This window comes from Ascaphus truei, chromosome 6 (genome assembly GCF_040206685.1).
Source record: "Ascaphus truei isolate aAscTru1 chromosome 6, aAscTru1.hap1, whole genome shotgun sequence".
Lineage (NCBI taxonomy): Eukaryota > Metazoa > Chordata > Amphibia > Anura > Ascaphidae > Ascaphus > Ascaphus truei.
The window spans coordinates 136,110,706-136,128,917 of NC_134488.1; the positions used below are offsets into that span (position 1 = coordinate 136,110,706).

Consider the following 18,212-nt stretch of genomic DNA (forward strand, 5'->3'; position numbering starts at 1 on the left):
GGAGGACGTGGGGGGGCAGGACGTGGAGGGGGGGCAGGACGTGGGGGGGGCAGGACGTGGGGGGGGCAGGACGTGGGGGGGCAGGACGGGGGGAGCAGGATGGTTGGGGCAGGACGGGGGGGGGCAGGACGTGGGTGCAGTCACAGTGATGCATTCATAGGGGTTGCGATCCTGGGATGAGAGAGGAGGCTGCAGGGCAGGTTTGGCTCGCGTTGTTGATGTTATAATGCTGATGATGATGTTTGGAAGGGAGTCTCCCTGTAATGACTCGTGGAAATCAGCCAAACTAAGATAATATACAGCAGGGCAGGACCAGCACATCTCACCTTGTATGTGGCAGCGCCGAGAGCTGTCTCACTTAACCGGGAGCTGGAAGCATCGGGGAGGATGGAACGGACCCGAAGCTGGAGCTGGAGGTCTCACGTGATACCCATCATCTGCGTGGTCTCCACTCTCATCATACCAGGTGAGGGCCCCCCCATAACACTGCAGGATGCCACACACAGAGCAGGTGCATCAGCAGCAGGGCATGTCCCCCCCCCCCCACACACACACAATACACATATTGCTCTCCAATTATACACAGCCAGGAATTCCAGACCCCTCCTCACACACACACACACACACACAAACACACACACACACACATACAAACTCAAACACAAACTCACACACACACACAAACACACACATACATACACACACACACAAACTCAAACACAAACTCACACACACACACATACACATACTCAAACACAAACTCACACACAAACTCACACCCACTCACACACACACACACAAACTCACACCCACTCACACACACACACACAAACTCACACCCACTCACACACACACACACACACACACAAACTCTCACAAACACACACACACACACACACACACACACAAACTCTCACACACAAACTCACAAACACACACAAACTCACACACACACACACACTCACACACACTCACACACACTCACACACACATGCTGTGCTGTGAAACTTCCCGAGGGTTTCTCTGCATTACTCGTGGTCCTGTGGCTGATTTATAAAACTCTAAATGTATTAAACATTATTTGAAAGATCTTCCTGAGAAATATTGCCAGGAATCTGTGGTTAGAACAGGCGAAGATAATCTTTCAAAAATAAAGCTTTATACGTAACTTGAAAGTAGGATTATTAGCGTGTAAATAAATAGTAGTGGTACTCCACACTCCGTGGTATCGTAGCACGTTGATAACAGCAGATCAGGTACAGCTCTGTCGCAGGAGTGAACGTCGCTATTAATGCTGCACCTTGTATACACTCCCAGCCCTGCTAAAACGCCCAGCTCATACACCCGGGGGCCTCTGCCCGTAACTACCACACCCTAACTCTCTCCCAGCTCATACACTGGGACCTCTGCCCGCAACTACCACTTCCTAACTCTCTCCCAGCTCATACACCCGGGGGCCTCTGCCCGTAACTACCACTTCCTAACTCTCTCCCAGCCCATACACCTGGGGGTCTCTGCCCACAACTACCACTTCCTAACTCTCTCCCAGCTCATACACCCGGGGCCTCTGCCCGTCACTACCACTTCCTAACTCTCTCAAAGCTCATACACTGGGGCCTCTGCCCGTAACTACCACTTCCTAACTCTCTCCCAGCTCATACACCCGGGGGCCTCTGCCCGTAACTACCACACCCTAACTCTCTCCCAGCTCATACACCCGGGGCCTCTGCCCGCAACTACCACTTCCTAACTCTCTCCCAGCTCATACACTGGGGCCTCTGCCTGCAACTACCACTTCCTAACTCTCACCCAGCTCATACACCCGAGGGCCTCTGCCCACAACTACCACTTCCTAACTCTCCCCCAGCTCATACACCCGGGGGCTCTTCCCGCAGCTACCACTTCCTAACTCTCTCGCAGCTCATACACCTGGGGGCCTCTGCTGGCATCTACCACCTCCTAACTCTCTCCCAGCTCATACACCCGGGGCCTGTGCCCGCAACTACCACTTCCTAACTCTCTCCCAGCTCATACACCCGGGGCCTCTGCCCACAACTACCACTTCCTAACCCTCTCCCAGCTCATACACCCGGGGCCTCTGCCCACAACTACCACTTCCTAACTCTCTCCCAGCTCATACACTGGGACCTCTGCCCGCAACTACCACTTCCTAACTCTCTCCCAGCTCATACACCCGGGGGCCTCTGCCCGTAACTACCACTTCCTAACTCTCTCCCAGCCCATACACCTGGGGGTCTCTGCCCACAACTACCACTTCCTAACTCTCTCCCAGCTCATACACCCGGGGCCTCTGCCCGTCACTACCACTTCCTAACTCTCTCAAAGCTCATACACTGGGGCCTCTGCCCGTAACTACCACTTCCTAACTCTCTCCCAGCTCATACACCCGGGGGCCTCTGCCCGTAACTACCACACCCTAACTCTCTCCCAGCTCATACACCCGGGGCCTCTGCCCGCAACTACCACTTCCTAACTCTCTCCCAGCTCATACACTGGGGCCTCTGCCTGCAACTACCACTTCCTAACTCTCACCCAGCTCATACACCCGAGGGCCTCTGCCCACAACTACCACTTCCTAACTCTCCCCCAGCTCATACACCCGGGGGCTCTTCCCGCAGCTACCACTTCCTAACTCTCTCGCAGCTCATACACCTGGGGGCCTCTGCTGGCATCTACCACCTCCTAACTCTCTCCCAGCTCATACACCCGGGGCCTGTGCCCGCAACTACCACTTCCTAACTCTCTCCCAGCTCATACACCCGGGGCCTCTGCCCACAACTACCACTTCCTAACCCTCTCCCAGCTCATACACCCGGGGCCTCTGTCGGCAACTACCACCTCCTAACTCTCTCCCAGCTCATACACTCAGGGGCCTCTGCCGGCAACTACCACCTCCTAACTCTCTTCCAGCTCATACACCCGGGGGCCTCTGCCGGCAACTACCACTTCCAAACTCTCTCCCAGCTCATACACCCGGGGCCTCTGCCCGCAACTACCACTTCCTAACTCTCTCCCAGCTCATACACCCGGGGGCCTCTGCCCGCAACAACCACTTCCTAACTCTCTCCCAGCTCATACACTGGGGCCTCTGCCTGCAACTACCACTTCCTAACTCTCACCCAGCTCATACACCCGAGGGCCTCTGCCCACAACTACCACTTCCTAACTCTCCCCCAGCTCATACACCCGGGGGCTCTGCCCGCAGCTACCACCTCCTAACTCTCTCCCAGCTCAAACACCTGGGGGCCTCTGCCCGCAACTACCACTTCCTAACTCTCTCCCAGCTCATACACCCGGGGCCTGTGCCCGCAACTACCACTTCCTAACTCTCTCCCAGCTCATACACCTGGGGGCCTCTGCCCGCAACTACCACTTCCTAACTCTCTCCCAGCTCATACACCCGGGGGCCTCTGCCCGTAACTACCACACCCTAACTCTCTCCCAGCTCATACACCCCGGGGCCTCTGCCCGTAACTACCACTTCCTAACTCTCTCCCAGCTCATACACCCGGGGCCTCTGCCCGCAACTACCACTTCCTAACTCTCTCCCAGCTCATATACCTGGGGGTCTCTGCCCGCAACTACCACTCCCTAACTCTCTCCCAGCTCATACACCCGTGGGTCTCTGCCCGCAACTACCACTTCCTAACTCTCTCCCAGCTCATACACCCGGGGGCCTCTGCCCGTAACTACCACACCCTAACTCTCTCCCAGCTCATACACCCCGGGGCCTCTGCCCGTAACTACCACTTCCTAACTCTCTCCCAGCTCATACACCCGGGGCCTCTGCCCGCAACTACCACTTCCTAACTCTCTCCCAGCTCATATACCTGGGGGTCTCTGCCCGCAACTACCACTCCCTAACTCTCTCCCAGCTCATACACCCGTGGGTCTCTGCCCGCAACTACCACTTCCTAACTCTCTCCCAGCTCATACACCCGGGGGCCTCTGCCCGTAACTACCACACCCTAACTCTCTCCCAGCTCATACACCCCGGGGCCTCTGCCCGTAACTACCACTTCCTAACTCTCTCCCAGCTCATACACCCGGGGCCTCTGCCCGCAACTACCACTTCCTAACTCTCTCCCAGCTCATATACCTGGGGGTCTCTGCCCGCAACTACCACTCCCTAACTCTCTCCCAGCTCATACACCCGTGGGTCTCTGCCCGCAACTACCACTTCCTAACTCTCTCCCAGCTCATACACCCGGGGGCCTCTGCCCGTAACTACCACACCCTAACTCTCTCCCAGCTCATACACCCCGGGGCCTCTGCCCGTAACTACCACTTCCTAACTCTCTCCCAGCTCATACACCCGGGGCCTCTGCCCGCAACTACCACTTCCTAACTCTCTCCCAGCTCATATACCTGGGGGTCTCTGCCCGCAACTACCACTCCCTAACTCTCTCCCAGCTCATACACCCGTGGGTCTCTGCCCGCAACTACCACTTCCTAACTCTCTCCCAGCTCATACACCCGGGGGCCTCTGCCCGTAACTACCACACCCTAACTCTCTCCCAGCTCATACACCCCGGGGCCTCTGCCCGTAACTACCACTTCCTAACTCTCTCCCAGCTCATACACCCGGGGCCTCTGCCCGCAACTACCACTTCCTAACTCTCTCCCAGCTCATATACCTGGGGGTCTCTGCCCGCAACTACCACTCCCTAACTCTCTCCCAGCTCATACACCCGTGGGTCTCTGCCCGCAACTACCACTTCCTAACTCTCTCCCAGCTCATACACCCGGGGGCCTCTGCCCGTAACTACCACACCCTAACTCTCTCCCAGCTCATACACCCCGGGGCCTCTGCCCGTAACTACCACTTCCTAACTCTCTCCCAGCTCATACACCTGGGGGCCTCTGCCCGCAACTACCACTTCCTAACTCTCTCCCAGCTCATATACCTGGGGGTCTCTGCCCGCAACTACCACTCCCTAACTCTCTCCCAGCTCATACACCCGTGGGTCTCTGCCCGCAACTACCACTTCCTAACTCTCTACCAGCTCATACACCCGGGGCCTCTGCCTGCAACTACCACTTCCTAACTCTCTCCCAGCTCATACACCCGGGGGCCTCTGCCCGCAACTACCACTTCCTAACTCTCTCCCAGCTCATACACTGGGGCCTCTGCCTGCAACTACCACTTCCTAACTCTCACCCAGCTCATACACCCGAGGGCCTCTGCCCACAACTACCACTTCCTAACTTTCCCCCAGCTCATACACCCGGGGGCTCTGCCCGCAGCTACCACTTCCTAACTCTCTCGCAGCTCATACACCTGGGGCCTCTGCCCGCAACTACCACTTCCTAACTCTCTCCCAGCTCATACACCCGGGGGCCTCTGCCCGTAACTACCACACCCTAACTCTCTCCCAGCTCATACACCCCGGGGCCTCTGCCCGTAACTACCACTTCCTAACTCTCTCCCAGCTCATACACCCGGGGCCTCTGCCCGCAACTACCACTTCCTAACTCTCTCCCAGCTCATACACTGGGGCCTCTGCCTGCAACTACCACTTCCTAACTCTCACCCAGCTCATACACCCGAGGGCCTCTGCCCACAACTACCACTTCCAAACTCTCCCCCAGCTCATACACCCGGGGGCTCTTCCCGCAGCTACCACTTCCTAACTCTCTCGCAGCTCATACACCTGGGGGCCTCTGCTGGCAACTACCACCTCCTAACTCTCTCCCAGCTCATACACCCGGGGCCTGTGCCCGCAACTACCACTTCCTAACTCTCTCCCAGCTCATACACCCGGGGCCTCTGCCCACAACTACCACTTCCTAACCCTCTCCCAGCTCATACACCCGGGGCCTCTGTCGGCAACTACCACCTCCTAACTCTCTCCCAGCTCATACACTCAGGGGCCTCTGCCGGCAACTACCACCTCCTAACTCTCTTCCAGCTCATACACCCGGGGGCCTCTGCCGGCAACTACCACTTCCAAACTCTCTCCCAGCTCATACACCCGGGGCCTCTGCCCGCAACTACCACTTCCTAACTCTCTCCCAGCTCATACACCCGGGGGCCTCTGCCCGCAACAACCACTTCCTAACTCTCTCCCAGCTCATACACTGGGGCCTCTGCCTGCAACTACCACTTCCTAACTCTCACCCAGCTCATACACCCGAGGGCCTCTGCCCACAACTACCACTTCCTAACTCTCCCCCAGCTCATACACCCGGGGGCTCTGCCCGCAGCTACCACCTCCTAACTCTCTCCCAGCTCATACACCTGGGGGCCTCTGCCCCCAACTACCACTTCCGAACTCTCTCCCAGCTCATACACCCGGGGCCTGTGCCCGCAACTACCACTTCCTAACTCTCTCCCAGCTCATACACCTGGGGGCCTCTGCCCGCAACTACCACTTCCTAACTCTCTCCCAGCTCATACACCTGGGGGCCTCTGCCCGCAACTACCACTTCCTAACTCTCTCCAGCTCATATACCTGGGGGTCTCTGCCCGCAACTACCACTCCCTAACTCTCTCCCAGCTCATACACCCGTGGGTCTCTGCCCGCAACTACCACTTCCTAACTCTCTACCAGCTCATACACCCGGGGCCTCTGCCTGCAACTACCACTTCCTAACTCTCTCCCAGCTCATACACCCGGGGGCCTCTGCCCGCAACTACCACTTCCTAACTCTCTCCCAGCTCATACACTGGGGCCTCTGCCTGCAACTACCACTTCCTAACTCTCACCCAGCTCATACACCCGAGGGCCTCTGCCCACAACTACCACTTCCTAACTTTCCCCCAGCTCTTACACCCGGGGGCTCTGCCCGCAGCTACCACTTCCTAACTCTCTCGCAGCTCATACACCTGGGGCCTCTGCCCGCAACTACCACTTCCTAACTCTCTCCCAGCTCATACACTGGGGCCTCTGCCTGCAACTACCACTTCCTAACTCTCACCCAGCTCATACACCCGAGGGCCTCTGCCCACAACTACCACTTCCTAACTTTCCCCCAGCTCATACACCCGGGGGCTCTGCCCGCAGCTACCACTTCCTAACTCTCTCGCAGCTCATACACCTGGGGGCCTCTGCCGGCAACTACCACCTCCTAACTCTCTCCCAGCTCATACACCCGGGGCCTGTGCCCGCAACTACCACTTCCTAACTCTCTCCCAGCTCATACACCTGGGGGCCTCTGCCCGCAACTACCACTTCCTAACTCTCTCCCAGCTCATATACCTGGGGGCCTCTGCCCGCAACTACCACTTCCTAACTCTCTCCCAGCTCATACACCTGGGGACCTCTGCCCGCAACTACCACTTCTTAACTCTCTCGCAGCTCATACACCCGGGGCCTCTGCCCACAACTACCACTACCTTACTCTCTCCCAGCTCATACACCCGGGGCCTCTGCCCACAACTACCACTTCCTTACTCTCTCCCAGCTCATACACCCGGGGCCTCTGCCCACAACTACCACTTCCTTACTCTCTCCCAGCTCATACACCTGTGGCCTCTGCCGGCAATTACCACTTCCTAACTCTCTCCCAGCTCATACACCTGGGGACCTCTGCCGGCAACTACCACCTCCTAACTCTCTCCCAGCTCATTCACCCGGGGGTCTCTGCCCGCAACTACCACTTCCTAACTCTCTCCCAGCTCATATACCTGGGGCTCTCTGCCCGCAACTACCACTCCCTAACTCTCTCCCAGCTCATACACCCGTGGGTCTCTGCCCGCAACTACCACCTCCTAACTCTCTCCCAGCTCATACACCCGGGGCCTCTACCCGCAACTACCACTTCATAACTCTCTCCCAGCTCATACACCTTGGGCCTCTGCCCACAACTACCACTTCCTTACTCTCTCCCAGCTCATACACCCGTGGCCTCTGCCGGCAACTACCACTTCCTAACTCTCTCCCAGCTCATACACCTGTGGCCTCTGCCGGCAATTACCACTTCCTAACTCTCTCCCAGCTCATACACCTGGGGACCTCTGCCGGCAACTACCACCTCCTAACTCTCTCCCAGCTCATTCACCCGGGGGTCTCTGCCCGCAACTACCACTCCCTAACTCTCTCCCAGCTCATACACTGGGGCCTCTTCCGGCAACTACCACTTCCTAACTCTCTCCCAGCTCATACACCCGGGGCCTCTGCCGGCAACTACCACCTCCTAACTCTCTACCAGCTCATACACCCGGGGCCTTTGCCCGTAACTACCACTTCCTAACTCTCTACCAGCTCATACACCCAGGGCCTTTGCCCGCAACTACCACCTCCTAACTCTCTCCCAGCTCATACACCCGGGGCCTCTTCCGGCAACTACCACTTCCTAACTCTCTCCCAGCTCATACACCCGGGGCCTCTGCCGGCAACTACCACTTCCTTACTCTCTCCCAGCTCATACACCTGGGGCCTCTGCCCACAACTACCACTTCCTAACTCTCTCCCAGCTCATACACCCGGTGACCTCTGCCCTCAACTACCACCGCCTAACTCTCTCCCAGCTCATACACCTGGGGCCTCTGCCGGCAACTACCACACCCTAACTCTCTCCCAGCTCATACACCCGGGCCTCTGCCCGCAACTACCATTTCCTAACTCTCACCCAGCTCATACACCCGAGGGCCTCTGCCCGCAGCTACCACTTCCTAACTCTCTGTCAGCTAATACACCCGGGACCTCTGCCGGCAACTACCACTTCCTAACTCTCTCCCAGCTCATACACCTGGGGACCTCTGCTGGCAACTACCACCTCCTAACTCTCTCCCAGCTCATTCACCCGGGGGTCTCTGCCCGCAACTACCACTTCCTAACTCTCTCCCAGCTCATACACCTGGGGGTCTCTGCCCGCAACTACCACACCCTAACTCTCTCTCAGCTCATACACTGGGGCCTCTGCCCGCAACTACCACTTCCTAACTCTCTCCCAGCTCATACACACGGGGGCCTCTGCCCGCAACTACCACTTCCTAACTCTCTCCCAGCTCATACACACGGGGGCCTCTGCCCACAACTACCACTTCCTAACTCTCTCCCAGCTCATACACTGGGGCCTCTGCCTGCAACTACCACTTCCTAACTCTCACCCAGCTCAGACACCAGAGGGCCTCTGCCCACAACTACCACTTCCTAACTCTCCCCCAGCTCATACACCCGGGGGCTCTGCCCGCAGCTACCACTTCCTAACTCTCTCGCAGCTCATACACCTGGGGGCCTCTGCCGGAAACTGCCACCTCCTAACTCTCTCCCAGCTCATACACCCGGGGCCTGTGCCCGCAACTACCACTTCCTAACTCTCTCCCAGCTCATACAGCCAGGGCCTCTGCCCGCAACTACCACTTCCTAACTCTCTCCCAGCTCATACACCTGGGGGCCTCTGCCCGCAACTACCACTTCCTAAATCTCTCCCAGCTCATACACCTGGGGACCTCTGCCCGCAACTACCACTTCTTAACTCTCTCGCAGCTCAAACACCCGGGGCCTCTGCCCGCAACTACCACTCCCTAACTCTCTCCCAGCTCATACACCCGGGGCCTCTGCCCACAACTACCACTTCCTAACTCTCTCCCAGCTCATACACCCGGGGCCTCTGCCCGCAACTACCACTTCCTAACTCTCTCCCAGCTCATACACCCGGGGCCTCTGCCCGCAACTACCACTTCCTAACTCTCTCCCAGCTCATACACCTAGGGGCCTCTGCCCGCAACTACCACTTCCTAAATCTCTCCCAGCTCATACACCTGGGGGCCTCTGCCCGCAACTACCACTTCTTAACTCTCTCAAAGCTCATACACCTGGGGGCCTCTGCCGGCAACTACCACCTCCTAACTCTCTCGCAGCTCATACACCTGGGGCCTCTGCAGGCAACTACCACTTCCTAACTCTCTGCCAGCTCATACACCCGGGGCCTCTGCCCACAACTACCACTTCCTTACTCTCTCCCAGCTCATACACCCGGGGCCTCTGCCCGCTACTACCACTTCCTAACTCTCTCCCAGCTCATACACCAGGGGGCCTCTGCCCGCTACTACCACTTCCTAACTCTCTCCCAGCTCATACACCCGGGGCCTCTGCCCACAACTACCACTTCCTTACTCTCTCCCAGCTCATACACCCGGGGCCTCTGCCCACAACTACCACTTCCTAACTCTCTCCCAGCTCATACACCCCCCGGGGCCTCTGCCCACAACTACCACTTCCTTACTCTCTCCCAGCTCATACACCCGGGGCCTCTGCCCGCAACTCCCACTTCCTAACACTCTCCCAGCTCATACACCTGGGGACCTCTGCCGGCAACTACCACCTCCTAACTCTCTCCCAGATCATAAACCCGTGGGTCTCTGCCCGCAACTACCACCTCCTAACTCTCTCCCAGCTCATACACCCGGGGCCTCTGCCCGCTACTACCACTTCCTAACTCTCTCCCAGCTCATACACCCAGGGCCTCTGCCCACAACTACCACTTCCTTACTCTCTCCCAGCTCATACACCCGTGGCCTCTGCCGGCAACTACCACTTCCTAACTCTCTCCCAGCTCATACACCTGGGGACCTCTGCGGGCAACTTCCACCTCCTAACTCTCTCCCAGCTCATACACCCGGGGGTCTCTGCCCGCAACTACCACTTCCTAACTTTATCCCAGCTCATACACCTGGGGGTCTCTGCCCGCAACTACCACTTCCTAACTCTCTCCCAGCTCATACACCCAGGGCCTCTGCCGGCAACTACCACCTCCTAACTCTCTCCCAGCTCATACACCCGGGGCCTCTTCCGGCAACTACCACTTCCTAACTCTCTCCCAGCTCATACACCCGGGGCCTCTGCCCACAACTACCACTTCCTTACTCTCTCCCAGCTCATACACCCGGGGGTCCTCTCCCGCTACTACCACTTCCTAACTCTCTCCCAGCTCATACACCCGGGGCCTCTGCCCACAACTACCACTTCCTTACTCTCTCCCAGCTCATACACCTGTGGCCTCTGCCGGCAATTACCACTTCCTATCTCTCTCCCAGCTCATACACCTGGGGACCTCTGCCGGCAACTACCACCTCCTAACTCTCTCCCAGCTCATATACCTGGGGGTCTCTGCCCGCAACTACCACTCCCTAACTCTCTCCCAGCTCATACACTGGGGCCTCTGCCCGCAACTACCACTACCTAACTCTCTCCCAGCTCATACACCCGGGGCCTCTTCCGGCAACTACCACTTCCTAACTCTCTCCCAGCTCATACACCCGGGGCCTCTGCCAGCAACTACCACCTCCTAACTCTCTACCAGCTCATACACCAGCGGCCTTTGCCCGCAACTACCACTTCCTAACTCTCTACAAGCTCATACACCCGGGGCCTTTGCCCGCAACTACCACTTCCTAACTCTCTCCCAGCTCATACACCCAGGGCCTCTGCCGGCAACTACCACCTCCTAACTCTCTCCCAGCTCATACACCTGGGGCCTCTTCCGGCAACTACCACTTCCTAACTCTCTCCCAGCTCATACACCTGGGGGCCTCTGCCCGCAACTACCACTTCTTAACTCACTCGTAGCTCATACACCTGGGGGCCTCTGCCGGCAACTACAACCTCCTAACTCTCTCGCAGCTCATACACCTGGGGCCTCTGCAGGCAACTACCACTTCCTAACTCTCTCCCAGCTCATACACCCGGGGCCTCTGCCCGCTACTACCACTTCCTAACTCTCTCCCAGCTCATACACCAGGGGGCCTCTGCCCACTACTACCACTTCCTAACTCTCTCCCAGCTCATACATCCGGGGCCTCTGCCCACAACTACCACTTCCTTACTCTCTCCCAGCTCATACACCCGGGGCCTTTGCCCGCAACTACCACTTCCTAACTCTCTCCCAGCTCATACACCCAGGGCCTCTGCCGGCAACTACCACCTCCTAACTCTCTCCCAGCTCATACACCCGGGGCCTCTTCCGGCAAATACCACTTCCTAACTCTCTCCCAGCTCATACACCCGGGGCCTCTGCCGGCAACTACCACCTCCTAACTCTCTCCCAGCTCATACACCCGGGGCCTCTGCCGGCAACTACAACTTCCTAACTCTCTCCCAGCTCACTCACCCGAGGCCTCTGCCGGCAACTACCACCTCCTAACTCTCTCCCAGCTCATACACCCGGGGCCTCTGCCGGCAACTACCACTTCCTTACTCTCTCCCAGCTCATACACCTGGGGCCTCTGCCCACAACTACCACTTCCTAACTCTCTCCCAGCTCATACACCTGGGGCCTCTGCCCACAACTACCACTTCCTAACTCTCTCCCAGCTCATACACCTGGGGCCTCTGCCCACAACTACCACTTCCTAACTCTCTCCCAGCTCATACACCCGGGGACCTCTGCCCACAACTACCACCTCCTAACTCTCTCCCAGCTCATACACCTGGGTCCTCTGCCGGCAACTACCACACCCTAACTCTCTCCCAGCTCATACACCCGGGGCCTCTGCCCGCTACTACCACTTCCTAACTCTCTCCCAGCTCATACACCCGAGGCCTCTGCCAGCTACTACCACTTCCTAACTCTCTCCCAGCTCATACAGCCAGGGCCTCTGCCCGCTACTACCACTTCCTAACTCTCTCCCAGCTCATACAGCCAGGGCCTCTGCCCGCTACTACCACTTCCTAACTCTCTCCCAGCTCATACACCCGGGGCCTCTGCCGGCACCTACCACTTCCTAACTCTCCCAGCTCATACACCCGGGGGCCTCTGCCAGCAACTACCACTTCCTAACTCTCTCCCAGCTCATACACCTGGGGACCTCTGCCAGCAACTACCACTTCCTAACTCTCTCCCAGCTCATACACCTGGGGGCCTCTGCCGGCCACTACCACTTCCAAACTCTCTCCCAGCTCATAAACGTGGGGGCCTCTGCCCACAACTACCACTTCCTAACTCTCTCCCAGCTCATACACCCGGGGCCTCTGCCCACAACTACCACTTCCTAACTCTCTCCCAGCTCATACACCCGGGGTCTCTGCCCGCAGCTACCACTTCCTAACTCTCTCCCAGCTCATACACCCGGGGCCTCTGCCCGCAACTACCACTTCCTAACTCTCCCAGCTCATACACCCGGGGCCTATGCCCGCAACTACCACTTCCTAACTCTCTCCCAGCTCATACACCTGGGGACCTCTGCCGGCAACTACCACTTCCTAACTCTCTCCCAGCTCATACAACCGGGGGCCTCTGCCGGCCACTACCACTTCCTAACTCTCTCCCAGCTCATACAACCGGGGGCCTCTGCCGGCCACTACCACTTCCAAACTCTCTCCCAGCTCATAAACGTGGGGGCCTCTGCCGGCAACTACCACTTCCTAACTCTCTCCCAGCTCATACACCCGGGGCCTCTGCCCGCAGCTACCACTTCCTAACTCTCTCCCAGCTCATACACCCGGGGCCTCTGTCGGCAACTACCACTTCCTAACTCTCTCCCAGCTCATACACCCGGGGACCTCTGCCCACAACTACCACCTCCTAACTCTCTCCCAGCTCATACACCTGGGTCCTCTGCCGGCAACTACCACACCCTAACTCTCTCCCAGCTCATACACCCGGGGCCTCTGCCCGCTACTACCACTTCCTAACTCTCTCCCAGCTCATACACCCGAGGCCTCTGCCCGCTACTACCACTTCCTAACTCTCTCCCAGCTCATACAGCCAGGGCCTCTGCCCGCTACTACCACTTCCTAACTCTCTCCCAGCTCATACAGCCAGGGCCTCTGCCCGCTACTACCACTTCCTAACTCTCTCCCAGCTCATACACCCGGGGCCTCTGCCGGCACCTACCACTTCCTAACTCTCCCAGCTCATACACCCGGGGGCCTCTGCCAGCAACTACCACTTCCTAACTCTCTCCCAGCTCATACACCTGGGGACCTCTGCCAGCAACTACCACTTCCTAACTCTCTCCCAGCTCATACACCTGGGGGCCTCTGCCGGCCACTACCACTTCCAAACTCTTTCCCAGCTCATAAACGTGGGGGCCTCTGCCCACAACTACCACTTCCTAACTCTCTCCCAGCTCATACACCCGGGGCCTCTGCCCACAACTACCACTTCCTAACTCTCTCCCAGCTCATACACCCGGGGTCTCTGCCCGCAGCTACCACTTCCTAACTCTCTCCCAGCTCATACACCCGGGGCCTCTGCCCGCAACTACCACTTCCTAACTCTCCCAGCTCATACACCCGGGGCCTATGCCCGCAACTACCACTTCCTAACTCTCTCCCAGCTCATACACCTGGGGACCTCTGCCGGCAACTACCACTTCCTAACTCTCTCCCAGCTCATACAACCGGGGGCCTCTGCCGGCCACTACCACTTCCTAACTCTCTCCCAGCTCATACAACCGGGGGCCTCTGCCGGCCACTACCACTTCCAAACTCTCTCCCAGCTCATAAACGTGGGGGCCTCTGCCGGCAACTACCACTTCCTAACTCTCTCCCAGCTCATACACCCGGGGCCTCTGCCCGCAGCTACCACTTCCTAACTCTCTCCCAGCTCATACACCCGGGGCCTCTGTCGGCAACTACCACTTCCTAACTCTCTCCCAGCTCATACACCCGGGGACCTCTGCCCACAACTACCACCTCCTAACTCTCTCCCAGCTCATACACCTGGGTCCTCTGCCGGCAACTACCACACCCTAACTCTCTCCCAGCTCATACACCCGGGCCTCTGCCCGCAACTACCATTTCCTAACTCTCTGCCAGCTCATACACCCGGGGCCTCTGCCGGCAACTACCACTTCCTAACTCTCTCCCAGCTCATACACCTGGGGACCTCTGCCGGCAACCACCACCTCCTAACTCTCTCCCAGCTCATACACCCGGGGGTCTCTGCCCGCAACTACCACTTCCTAACTCTCTCCCAGCTCATACACCTGGGGGCCTCTGCCGGCCACTACCACTTCCAAACTCTCTCCCAGCTCATAAACGTGGGGGCCTCTGCCCACAACTACCACTTCCTAACTCTCTCCCAGCTCATACACCCGGGGCCTCTGCCCACAACTACCACTTCCTAACTCTCTCCCAGCTCATACACCCGGGGTCTCTGCCCGCAGCTACCACTTCCTAACTCTCTCCCAGCTCATACACCCGGGGCCTCTGCCCGCAACTACCACTTCCTAACTCTCCCAGCTCATACACCCGGGGCCTATGCCCGCAACTACCACTTCCTAACTCTCTCCCAGCTCATACACCTGGGGACCTCTGCCGGCAACTACCACTTCCTAACTCTCTCCCAGCTCATACAACCGGGGGCCTCTGCCGGCCACTACCACTTCCTAACTCTCTCCCAGCTCATACAACCGGGGGCCTCTGCCGGCCACTACCACTTCCAAACTCTCTCCCAGCTCATAAACGTGGGGGCCTCTGCCGGCAACTACCACTTCCTAACTCTCTCCCAGCTCATACACCCGGGGCCTCTGCCCGCAGCTACCACTTCCTAACTCTCTCCCAGCTCATACACCCGGGGCCTCTGTCGGCAACTACCACTTCCTAACTCTCTCCCAGCTCATACACCCGGGGACCTCTGCCCACAACTACCACCTCCTAACTCTCTCCCAGCTCATACACCTGGGTCCTCTGCCGGCAACTACCACACCCTAACTCTCTCCCAGCTCATACACCCGGGGCCTCTGCCCGCTACTACCACTTCCTAACTCTCTCCCAGCTCATACACCCGAGGCCTCTGCCCGCTACTACCACTTCCTAACTCTCTCCCAGCTCATACAGCCAGGGCCTCTGCCCGCTACTACCACTTCCTAACTCTCTCCCAGCTCATACAGCCAGGGCCTCTGCCCGCTACTACCACTTCCTAACTCTCTCCCAGCTCATACACCCGGGGCCTCTGCCGGCACCTACCACTTCCTAACTCTCCCAGCTCATACACCCGGGGGCCTCTGCCAGCAACTACCACTTCCTAACTCTCTCCCAGCTCATACACCTGGGGACCTCTGCCAGCAACTACCACTTCCTAACTCTCTCCCAGCTCATACACCTGGGGGCCTCTGCCGGCCACTACCACTTCCAAACTCTCTCCCAGCTCATAAACGTGGGGGCCTCTGCCCACAACTACCACTTCCTAACTCTCTCCCAGCTCATACACCCGGGGCCTCTGCCCACAACTACCACTTCCTAACTCTCTCCCAGCTCATACACCCGGGGTCTCTGCCCGCAGCTACCACTTCCTAACTCTCTCCCAGCTCATACACCCGGGGCCTCTGCCCGCAACTACCACTTCCTAACTCTCCCAGCTCATACACCCGGGGCCTATGCCCGCAACTACCACTTCCTAACTCTCTCCCAGCTCATACACCTGGGGACCTCTGCCGGCAACTACCACTTCCTAACTCTCTCCCAGCTCATACAACCGGGGGCCTCTGCCGGCCACTACCACTTCCTAACTCTCTCCCAGCTCATACAACCGGGGGCCTCTGCCGGCCACTACCACTTCCAAACTCTCTCCCAGCTCATAAACGTGGGGGCCTCTGCCGGCAACTACCACTTCCTAACTCTCTCCCAGCTCATACACCCGGGGCCTCTGCCCGCAGCTACCACTTCCTAACTCTCTCCCAGCTCATACACCCGGGGCCTCTGTCGGCAACTACCACTTCCTAACTCTCTCCCAGCTCATACACCCGGGGACCTCTGCCCACAACTACCACCTCCTAACTCTCTCCCAGCTCATACACCTGGGTCCTCTGCCGGCAACTACCACACCCTAACTCTCTCCCAGCTCATACACCCGGGCCTCTGCCCGCAACTACCATTTCCTAACTCTCTGCCAGCTCATACACCCGGGGCCTCTGCCGGCAACTACCACTTCCTAACTCTCTCCCAGCTCATACACCTGGGGACCTCTGCCGGCAACCACCACCTCCTAACTCTCTCCCAGCTCATACACCCGGGGGTCTCTGCCCGCAACTACCACTTCCTAACTCTCTCCCAGCTCATACACTGGGGCCTCTGCCCGCAACTACCACTTCCTAACTCTCTCCCAGCTCATTCACCCGGGGGTCTCTGCCCACAACTACCACTTCCAACTCTCTCCCAGCTCATACACCTGGGGGCCTCTGCCCGCAACTACCACCTCCTAACTCTCTCCCAGCTCATACACCCGGGGGTTTTTGCCTGCTACTACCACTTCCTAACTCTCTCCAAGCTCATACACCCGGGGCCTCTGCCCACAACTACGACTTCCTTACTCTCTCCCAGCTCATACACCCGGGGCCTCTTCCGGCAACTACCACTCCCTAACTCTCTCCCAGCTCATACACCCGGGGCCTCTGCCCGCTACTACCACTTCCTAACTCTCTCCCAGCTCATACAGCCAGGGCCTCTGCCCGCTACTACCACTTCCTAACTCTCTCCCAGCTCATACACCCGGGGCCTCTTCCCACACCTACCACTTCCTTAGTCTCTCCCAGCTCATACACCCGGGGCCTCTGCCGGCACCTACCACTTCCTAACTCTCCCAGCTCATACACCCGGGGGCCTCTGCCAGCAGCTACCACTTCCTAACTCTCTCCCAGCTCATACACCTGGAGACCTCTGCCAGCAACTACCACTTCCTAACTCTCTCCCAGCTCATACACCTGGGGGCCTCTGCCGGCCACTACCACTTCCAAACTCTCTCCCAGCTCATAAACGTGGGGGCCTCTGCCCACAACTACCACTTCCTAACTCTCTCCCAGCTCATACACCCGGGGCCTCTGCCCACAACTACCACTTCCTAACTCTCTCCCAGCTCATACACCCGGGGTCTCTGCCCGCAGCTACCACTTCCTAACTCTCTCCCAGCTCATACACCCGGGGCCTCTGCCCGCAACTACCACTTCCTAACTCTCCCAGCTCATACACCCGGGGCCTATGCCCGCAACTACCACTTCCTAACTCTCTCCCAGCTCATACACCTGGGGACCTCTGCCGGCAACTACCACTTCCTAACTCTCTCCCAGCTCATACAACCGGGGGCCTCTGCCGGCCACTACCACTTCCTAACTCTCTCCCAGCTCATACAACCGGGGGCCTCTGCCGGCCACTACCACTTCCAAACTCTCTCCCAGCTCATAAACGTGGGGGCCTCTGCCGGCAACTACCACTTCCTAACTCTCTCCCAGCTCATACACCCGGGGCCTCTGCCCGCAGCTACCACTTCCTAACTCTCTCCCAGCTCATACACCCGGGGCCTCT

General features: G+C 58.3%; 1 protein-coding gene across 1 annotated transcript in view; it reads left to right on the top strand.

The window, feature by feature from the left end:
* The first annotated feature begins 231 nt into the window (after window positions 1-231).
* The window catches only part of LOC142497958 (ly6/PLAUR domain-containing protein 3-like), a 71,407-nt gene continuing 53,426 nt past the window's right edge, over window positions 232-18,212 (top strand). Inside the window, exon 1 of the mRNA XM_075606430.1 lies at window positions 232-466. Coding sequence (XP_075462545.1) covers window positions 388-466 — 79 coding nt within the window. The 5' untranslated portion in view covers window positions 232-387. The remainder of the gene's footprint in view (window positions 467-18,212) is intronic.